Below are 10,680 nucleotides of genomic sequence, written 5' to 3' on the forward strand. Positions count from 1 at the left end.
CTTTGCTCAGCGCATGCGCACTGCGTGCCGGGAATTGGTTATTACAGTAGTCTCACTTATCCAAGGTTCTGGATTATCCAACGCATTTTTGTAGTCAGTTTTCAATACATCATGATATTCTGGTGCTAAATTCGTAAATACAGTAATTACTACATAGCATTACTGCGCATTGAACTACTTTTTCTGTCAAATTTGTCGTCTAACATGATGTTTTGGTGCTTAATTTGTAAAATCATAACCTAATTTGATGTGTAATAGGCTTTTCCTTAATCCCTCCTTATTATCCAACATATTCGCTTATCCAACATTCTGCTGGCCCGTTTATGTTGGATAAGTGAGACTACTGTATTTCCTTCAGATCTTCAACGCATGCTGCGTACTGCGTGCCAGGAATTGACTCCCTTCAGCAAGACTGCGTTTGTTTAACGCATGCGCACTGCGTGTCCGGAATAGCTTACGACCCATTCAGCAAGGCCGCCTTTCTTCCACGCATGCGCATTACGTGCGAGGAAGGCCAATCAAGATGGCGGCACAGCAACAGCAGCAGCAACAACTGACGATGATGCAGGCCCAAGCGGGGCCTAATGCCGCCTCCGCCGCTTCTTCTTCCGCCACAAACGCCGCTGGAGCCGGGCAACCGGGACCGGGCCAGGTTTCCTCAGCAGGAGGGGCCCCAATGGCGGTCGGCCAGGCTCCATCCGGGATACAAGTGGCCGCGCAGGCGCAGGACTTCGACCCGGTGCAGCGTTTCCGCCTCTTGTTGCCTCAGCTCAAAGAGAGCCTGCAGGTGATCACAGCGAGGGAGGGGGCGTGGCTTGGTTTGCCATGGAAGTGCGGCTTGGAGGTTCTGCCTAGCAACTTCTGACGGTGATGGGAGTTTGAAATGGACCTATGAGGTTTCTCTTACAGTCCCTGCTCTTCACTTCTCTTGCAGGCAGAGGGAGCCATGAAGCCAAAGAAAACTCATTCAGTACTATCAATAAGATATACAGTAGAGTCTCACTTATCCAACATTCGCTTATCCAACGTTCTGGATTATCCAAGGCATTTTTGTAGTCAATGTTTTCAAAACATCGTGATATTTTGGTGCTAAATTCGTAAATACAGTAATTAATACATAGCATTACTGCGCATTGAACTACTTTTTCTTTCAAATTTGTTGTATAACATGATGTTTGGGTGCTTAATTTGTAAAATCATAGCCTAATTTGATGTTTAATAGGCTTCTCCTTAATCCATCCTTATTATCCAAGATATTCGCTTATCCAAGGTTCTGCCAGCCCATTTAGCTTGGATAAGTGAGACTCTACTGTACTAATATATTAAATATAATTACTACTGATAATATACAATAATATATAAGGATATACTGTTTGATTATTATATATTTTAAGTTGTTATACTCTTCTATATTAATAAGAGATATTGGGGTTTTCATGGAATTTAGAGGCCAGTTAGGTAAAGGTTTTCCCCTAACATTAAGTCTTGTGGTGTCTGACTCTGGGGATTGGTGCTCATCTCCATTTCTAAGCTGAAGAGCTGGCGTTGTCCATAGACTCCTCCAAGTTCATGTCGCCATGGGCACAACTGCATGGAGCGCTGTTACCTTCCCACTGGAGAGGTACCTATTATCTACTCACATTTGCATGTTTTCGAACTGCTATGTTGGCAGAAGCTGGGGCTAACAGCGGGAGCTCACCCCGCTCCCCGGATTCAAACCGCCGACCTTTTGGTCAGCAGGTTCAGCAGCTCAGCGGTTTAGCCTGCTAGGCCACCGGGGGCCCCAGAGGCGGGTTACAGCATAATTTGAACGCATAAATGTAAAAATTTCTATAAATACACACATTTCTATAAAAGACCCATATTAAAATGTATTTCCATAAAATGCATATTAAAATACACAAATTAAACACAAGACATGAGGTTAAAATCAATGCCTAAACCTGTCAATAGTAATAATTATCATATAATAATATAGATCAATAATAATACAGTAGAGTCTCACTTATCCAACATAAACAGGCCAGCAGAACGTTGGATAAGTGAATATGTTGGATAATAAGGAGAGATTAAGGAAAAGCCTATTCAACATCAAATTAGGTTATGATTTTACAAATTAAGCACCAAAACATCATGTTATAAAACAAATTTGACAGAAAAAGTAGTTCAATACAATTTATTTATTTATTTATTTATTTACAGCATTTATATTCCGCCCTTCTCACCCCGAAGGGGACTCAATTTACGAATTTAGCACCAAAATATCATGATGTATTGAAAACATTGACTACAAAAATGGCTTGAATAATCCAGAATGTTGGATAAGTGAGACTCTACTGTACTGTAATAATATAAAAGGTAATTAAGAATAATAATGGTATTAAATATAATAATAATGGTAATATAGATCAATGATAATATATAAAGATGATATAGATCAGTAAGGGGCCCCTGGTGGCTCAGTGTGTTAAAGCGCTGAGCTGCTGAACTTGCTGATCAAAAGGTCTCAGGTTCGAATCCAGGGAGCGGTGTGAGCACCCACTGTTAGCCCCAGCTTCTGCAAATGTGAGTAGATCAATAGGTACCGCTCCAGCAGGAAGGAAACAGAGTTCCATGCAGTCATGCCTATGGCCACATGACCTTGGAGGAGTCTACAGACAACACCGGCTCTTTGGCTTAGAAATGGAGATGAGCACCAACCCCCAGAGTCGGACACGACTGGACTTCATGTCAGGGAAAACTTTTACCTATAGATAAGTAATATAAGAATAATAATTGTATAAAAGATAATATAAAAGGTAATACAGGCCAATAACAATATATAAAGATAATCTAGGTTAATAATAATATAAAAGATAATATAGGTAATAATTTGACAACACCTGAACTGCCATTATTATTATTATATTTATACCCTGCTTTAACTCTCCCGCAGGAGACTCAAAGCAGCTAAACACAAAAACATCAGCATACAATTTAAAATATACAAATATGCAAACTGTCTTGGCTCAGTGCTAAGGAATCAGGGGAGCTGTAGTTTTCTAAGGTCTTTCACAAACTACAAACCCCTTGGGTTCCATAGCCTTGAGTTGTGACAGTTCCAAGTGGGATTAAACTGCATTCAAAGTGTGGGTGCATCTTAAATATCTCACCAAACTACAACTCCTAGGATTCCATAGCCTTGAGCCATGGCAGTTCCAAGTAGGATTAAACTATCAATTCTACAGTATGGATGCATCCTACAACTCCTCATGCAAGCTGTCTGCGGATTCTGGGAGTTGTAGTCCAGTTCCTGCAACTTCTTCTCTGCCATTCCTCCTGATTCCTTTCAAATCTTCAAACATGTGGCCTGTGGTTTCTTTACCAAAATCTTTTGCCAAGTCAGGGCTATTGTTTTATTTTTAGGAAGGAAAAGAAAGAACTAAGCGGTTGACTCCTTCTAAAAGGAGCAGCATCAGCTTTTTTTGCCAAATATACCACCAAATGCTGATTTTTTTTAAAAAAAAAACATTTTTGGTCTTTCTGGAATGGAAGCTGAGTACAAGGCATCTGGTCAATGAATCATTATTTACGGGCAAATAGATCAAAATGGAACAGGACTTTGCCCTCCGGTTTATCTTCTAATAACCCCAGAAGCTGTGAGCTTTGACAGCTTATCTTCTTGTTTTACAGGATTAAATGCTCTTTTTGGAATCTACGCAGATGGGAATTGCAGTTCTTTATTATTGTGATCTTGGGTACATCTACACTGTTGAGTTAATACAGTTTAGCACCACTTTAACAGCTAGGGCTCTATTATTATAATATTATTATTATTATACACTTTATTTATATTCTGCTTTATATCCCAAGTGCAGGTTTTCCAAAATCCAAACCTCTTTCAGTTCCATGAATTTTATCTATGCTTTAGAATGAACTCAATTTAACACCACTTTAACTGCCATGGTTCAAGGCTATGGAATCCTGGGAGCTGTAGTTTAGCATTGGAATTAAATCATTGAAGTTTTGCAACGGGATATATTTCTCCTCTTTCTTTTCCAGAACCTGATGAAAGTCGCCTCTCAGAACTTTGTGCAAAACACGAACATCGACAGTGGCCAGTGAGTCCGTGTTTTATAAACTGTCGCCTATACTTCCCTTTCCACACCGTTTTGAGTGTTTCTGGATTTTCAGATATACATTTAAATAAATAAACGTCTTTTCTACCATTTCAGGAAAAGCAACGACGGCCCGGTACAACGGGTGGACAAAAGCCTGGAGGAATTCTATGCCTTGTGCGACCAGCTGGAACTCTGCCTGGTGAGCCTCTTTGGAGAGAGTGACAGATCTGAAAGGGAACCCAAAGGCCATCTAGTCCAACCCTTTGCCAGGTTGAACTATCAGGCTTGCTTATTAGTGGTCAGCTTTGCAGTAACAAACCCCCCCCCTCCAACTTTCTTTAACATTACTATATGCATTCAGAAGGACCTTTTCTTTAAAAAACACACCTACATTTGTCAAATTCATGGAGGAAGAAGGTTCTGCCAATGGAAAAGTAATGAGATTCTTCAGGTATAGAGGCAGTCGACCTTAAGAACGGCCTTGTAGAAAGAAACTACTGTATATACTCGAGTATAAGCCTAGTTTTTCAGCCCTTTTTTAAGACTGAAAAAGCCCCCCTCAGCTTATACTCGGGTGAGGGTCCTGGTTGGCTTATATTTGGGTCAGCTTATACTCGAGAATATATGGTACATTTATTATTTTTCTCTATTATTATTGGTAAAAGCAAAGGTAAAGGTTTTCCCCTGACATTGAGTCCAGTCATTATTATTAGTATTATTACATTTATTATTTTTCTCTATTATCGTTGCTACTATTACATTTATTTTACTCTATATTTATTATTATTATTGATACATTATTATTTCACTCTGATCTTACCCTGTTTCCCCTAAAATAAGACATCCCCAGAAAATAAGACCTAGTAGAGGTTTTGCTGAATTGCTAAATATAAGGCCTCCCCCGAAAGTAAGACCTAGCAAAGTTTTTCTTTGGAAGCATGCTTGCCGAACAGAACACCAGAGCTTGCAGGATCGATAAATGTACGTACCATAGAGTGTTGTACATGGAAATATTGGTAGTAACAAGAAATTTTTGATAGGATTCACAGTTTGTCTGGTTATGCTGGTTTGTGATGACAACTACTGTACAGTATATAATAAATGCTCATTTTTTTGTTCAACAATAAATGTGAATTCTTCTTCATGGAAAAATAAGACATCCCCTGAAAATAAGACCTAGAGCATCTTTGGGAGCAAAAATTAATATAAGACACTGTCTTATTTTCGGGGAAACACGGTACTATTATTATTGCATTTATTATTTTACTCTATTATTATTAAAAGGATACATAAGCACATTTACATTGAAGAAGATGAGAACAATGATTTGATCAGAGTTGGACAGTCTTATCTTAAATCTGAGCTTGATGTAAATATTCAAAAACTTTCATCCTACTGATGCCTCAATTAATGTAATTTTATTGGTATCTATTTTTATTTCTGAAATTTACCACCCTCGGCTTATACTTGAGTCAATGTTTTCCCAGTTTTTTGTGGTAAAATTAAGTGCCTCGGCTTTTATTCGGGTATATACTGTATTTGGCTAGGCTGGGGGAGAAGAGCGGCATATAAATTAATCAAATAAATAAATAAATAGGCTGCAATTTACAACAGAGTCTTCCACAAAAAATCTGTTCCTGGTTTGAAGGTGTTATTTCATATTTCATTGTTGTTACTTTGAGTTCCACACATGGGAGAAAAGCGGGATATTAATTAATTAATTGATTAATTAGTTGTTCTGCTCCAGAAACTTCATTTTTGTGGCTGCACAAACTATGTGGAATTGATTGAGACTCTGTGAGATATTCATTGAAAAACTATAGCAAAATATGCTGCAGGATGTGCTGCAAAAAACGTTTACCATGTTTTTATGATAGAACCAATTAGGAAATGACATTTATAACCCAGGAACAAAAACCATGTTACATAGTGTTATTTGATCCAGCTTTGGACAGATTTACTGGAGTCAGGCTTACATAATAACAAATAAAGTTGGCAAAGAGTCCCTGCATAATTTCCATTTAAAAAGGGTAAAACCTCAATTTGAGAATCTCAAATTAGAGAGTAAAACATATGCATGTTCAAAATGTTAGTTTTAATGCTGGTGGAGATCTGCTTCAACCTTTACATATCACCAGAGAATTTACCTGTCTGCTTTTATAATGATAATAATAACAATTATTATTAATATTATTATCATTCTCTCCATTTAAAAGCCAGCCCCACATCAGTCACACAAAATAATTATTCTTATTTTTATTATTATTATTTATTGTGTGATTAATGCAAAGCTGGCCCTGGCCTCCAAATAGACTTATATTTTTACCTTTTTGAGTCTCTTTCAGGAGAATTAAAGTGGGGTATAAATAAACATAATAATGTGTTGTCATGGCCAGAATCACTGGGTTGCTGTGAGTTTTCCAGGCTGTCTGGCCATGTTTTATAAGCATTCTCTCCTGGTGTTTCACCCACATCTATGACAGGCATCCTCAGAGGTTGTGGGGTTTGTTGCAAACCTTCAAAGCTTGGATGCTTCCTGCCTGTGGGAATCCTTTGTTGGGAGGTGATTAGCTGGCCCTGATAATTTCTTGTCCAGAATTCCCCCGTTTTTGCAGAAACCATGAAGGATTCCCCCAGGTAGGAAGCAGCCAAGCTTTGAAGCTGCAAGGTTAATCAATGCTAATCAAGGTGATTAGTTGCAACATTCACACTTGACTGGTTTGCAACAAACCTCACAACCTCTGAGAATGCCTACCATAGATGTGGGTGAAACGTCAGGAGAGAATGCTTTTGGAACATGGGCATACAACCTGGAAAATTCACAGCAACCCAAGTGTAATAATAATAATAATATTTATTTATTTATTTTTTCATGTCAGGAGCAACTTGAGAAAGTCCCTTCTAGAGTGAGAGAATTGGCTGTCTGCAAGGACGTTGCCCAGGGGACGCCCAGATATTTTTGATGTTTTTACCATCCTTGTGGGAGGCTTCTCTCATGTCCCCGCAAGGAGCTGGAGCTGATAGAGGGAGCTCATCCGCACTCTCCCTGGGTGGGATTTGAACCTGGCTGCTTTCAGATCAGCAATCCAACTTTCAAGTCACAAGGCTTTAACCCACTACACCACAGGGGCTCCTATAATAATAACAACAACAACAACAATAATGGCCCATGTGGTCTTTTCCAACTCTATTATTCTATGATTCTAAGAATATGTAAAAATCTGATAATATATTTCATCATTATTTTATTTTATTTTTGTTTGCTGAGTCATACAATAAAATAATGATGAAATATATTGCCAGATTTTTACATATTCTTAGAATCATATAATAATAGAGTTGGAAAAGACCACATGGGCCATCTCGACTTTCATGTACATATGAATTTTGTTGTATCCGTATAGATCATGGTGTACAATATAATATAATAGATCAACATTCTAAACATGAACCTGAAGCAGCTTCCCCTTTGGTTTTGGCTCAACATAAAATGACTATATGACACGGATCTAATGTGCAACCCAGTTTTGGGGAGGTCATTTAGCCCCAAAAGGTGAGCATTAGCTTTGAGTAAAGAGGGTAATTCTACACCGTGGGTGCTCTTCTCTCCTGATTCCCTTTTTTCTCTTGCTGCCACAGCGCCTGGCCTACGAGTGCCTCTCCCAGAGCTTTGACAGCGCCAAGCACTCCCCAACGCTGGTGCCGACGGCCACCAAGCCGGACGCAGTCCAGACGGAGAGCCTGCCCTACACCCAGTACCTCAGCATGATCAAATCCCAGATCTCCTGCGCCAAGGACATCCACAACGCCCTCCTGGAGTGCTCCAACAAGATCACCGGCAAAGTGCCCTCTCAGGGGGTGCTGTAGCCCCCCAAAACAGGCCCATGGCTACAGACTTCAGGCAGACTAGGCTTTGGGTTTCTCATCTGACTCCTTGGTTCCCCTTCTCTCTCTTTGTTTGGGACTCACTGAGCTTCTTTCCTAATTTATGTGTTGTTCTTTTTTTAAATACACGGTGCTAGCCATGCATACTCTTCAAGCTCCTTTTTTGGGTGCAGCGGAGATGGGAAAGGTTGATTTGGGGGCTCGCTGCAGACGTTTTCAGTTGGAAGAGACCATATGGACCATCTAGTCCAACCCCTTGCCATGCAGGAGAGGCACAATCAAAGTACCCCTGACAGATGGCCATCCAGCCTCTATTTCAAAGTTTCCAAAGAAGGAGCTTCCAACACACTCCAAGGCAGAGAGTTCCACTGCTGAACAGGCCTGCTGTGGCGCAGGCTGGTGAGCAGCCAGCTGCAGCCAGCTGCAACAAATCACTCTGACCAAGAGGTCATGAGTTCGAGCCCAGCTCGGAGCCTGTGTTTGTCTCTGCCCTTGCAAGTCAGGAAGAAGAGAATATATATATATATATATATATATATATATATATATATATATATATATATACACACACACACACACACACACACACACACACACACACACACACACATACACACACACACACACACACACACACCCATTAATTTTCTGAAAGCATTTTCCCCTGAAATATCTGTTAATCTCTGCTACAGATATATAGGCATTTCCCCCTGCAAGCCTTTGCAATCCCTATGTACAGTAGAGTCTCACTTATCCAAGCTAAACGGGCCGGCAGAAGCTTGGATAAGTGAATATCTTGGATAATAAGGAGGGATTAAGGAAAAGCCTATTAAACATCAAATTAGGTTATGATTTTACAAATTAAGCACCAAAACATCATGTTATACAACAAATTTGACAGAAAGGGTAGTTCAATATGCAGTAATGTTATGTTGTCATTACTGTATTTACGAATTTAGCACCAAAATATCACGATATATTGAAAACATTGACTACAAAAATGCATTGGATAATCCAGAACATTGGATAAGCGAGGCTTGGATAAGTGAGACTCTACTGTACCTTTATATTTGTATCTATCTATATACATTAATTTTATATATGAATTTCTCCCTCATATGTTTGCAAGTCTTTGCAAATCCTATAAACATATAGATATCTAGAGATTTCCATGTACCTGTAGATCTGTATCTATGTGTATACATTATTTTATATATGAATTTTTGCCTCACGTGTTTGCAAGTCTTTGCAAATCCTATACAGATATAATTATCTGTATAGAGAGAGATGTCTAGATAAATAGATATGAACATAGGGCTTGCAAATATTGCAGGGATTTCATTGGGATCTATTTTTATTTTGAATTTTACCCTGCATTTTCCACCCTCGGCTTATACTCGAGTCAATAAGTTTCCCCAGTTTTTTGTGGTAAAATTAGGTGCCTCGGCTTATATTTGGGTCGGCTTATACTCGAGTATATACGGTACCTGGTTGTCCCGTCCCCCTCCCTCAAAAGCTATAGCTTTTGGCTGTAGCAGGCCAAAACCAAACCTCATCTCTTGCAGGTTTCACTACTTGTTTTTGTGACAGAACAGAGCAGGGGGGCAGCACTGAACGAGGAGGAAATGTGTCACTCGCCCACAAGAGAAGGTTCAACACGTCCCTTGTTGTTCTCTGAACTCTGCTTGCGCAAGGCTTTCTCGTAGCTTCTGCCTTTCTTTTATTTTGGGTGGGTGGTTATGTCTATGTTTGACTTTTCTTTGTTTTTTTAAAAAAAGAAACAGATTTTTTTTTTCTTATCTAACCAGCCCTCTCTTTGACTCAGGCTAAGGAATTTCTTAAGCTTGTACAGCAAGCGGGAGGAATGCTATTTTGGCTCGGTTTTTTCCTAATGCGGTTTGGCTCCTTTTTAGCTGTTCTTTCTCAATGTTGTGGGATCATTAGAGCGGTTTTTTTTGGGCAGGGAAGGCTATAAAGACCTATAAAAACTATGCCTCCTTGCATTCCGTAGCATTGAGCCATGGCAGTGATAACAAACTGGAATAATGCCGTATATTCGGCCCTACTCTTAACAAATCACTACATTACTGCAATGGTTTGCCTTGAGTTTGCTACATCCCCTTGAAATCCCATTACAGTAGAGTCTCACTTATCCAAGCCTCGCTTATCCAAGTTTCTGGATTATCCAACTATTTTTGTAATAATAATAATAAAATAATAAAAATAATAATAATAATAATAATAATAATAATAATAACAACAACAACAACTTTATTCTTATACCCCGCCCCATCTCCCCAAAGGGACTCGGGGCGGCTTACATGGGGCCAGGCCCGATAAAACAAACAAATAACAATAACAAAGCAATTAAACAATTATCCCAGTAAAAAGAAACATGTCGTCAATGTTTTCAATATATCGTGATATTTTGGCGCTAAATTCTTAAATAGAGTAATTACAACATAACATTACTGCGTATTGAACTGCTTTTTCTGTCAAATTTGTTATAAAACATGATGTTTTGGTGCTTAATTTGTAAAATCATAACCTAATTTGATGTTTAATAGGCTTCTCCTTAATCTCTCCTTATTATCCAACATACTCACTTATCCAACGTTCTGCCGGCCCGTTTATGTTGGATAAGTGAGACTCTACTGTAGATAGATAGAGGGATAGATAGATAGCTGGATAGATA

General features: G+C 39.1%; 1 protein-coding gene across 2 annotated transcripts; it reads left to right on the plus strand.

Moving 5' to 3' along the window:
* The first annotated feature begins 476 nt into the window (after positions 1–476).
* On the plus strand, positions 477–8,127 carry med29 (mediator complex subunit 29). 2 transcript variants are annotated; one of them, XM_062962034.1, is made up of 4 exons: positions 477–787; positions 4,042–4,100; positions 4,215–4,299; positions 7,740–8,127. In XM_062962034.1, exons 1-4 carry the CDS (start codon positions 524–526, stop codon positions 7,965–7,967), a joined length of 636 nt encoding a protein of 211 aa, XP_062818104.1. In that variant the 5' UTR covers positions 477–523; the 3' UTR covers positions 7,968–8,127.
* The last annotated feature ends 2,553 nt before the right edge of the window (positions 8,128–10,680 follow it).

Source organism: Anolis carolinensis, unplaced genomic scaffold (assembly GCF_035594765.1).
Source record: "Anolis carolinensis isolate JA03-04 unplaced genomic scaffold, rAnoCar3.1.pri scaffold_10, whole genome shotgun sequence".
Taxonomy (NCBI): domain Eukaryota; kingdom Metazoa; phylum Chordata; class Lepidosauria; order Squamata; family Dactyloidae; genus Anolis; species Anolis carolinensis.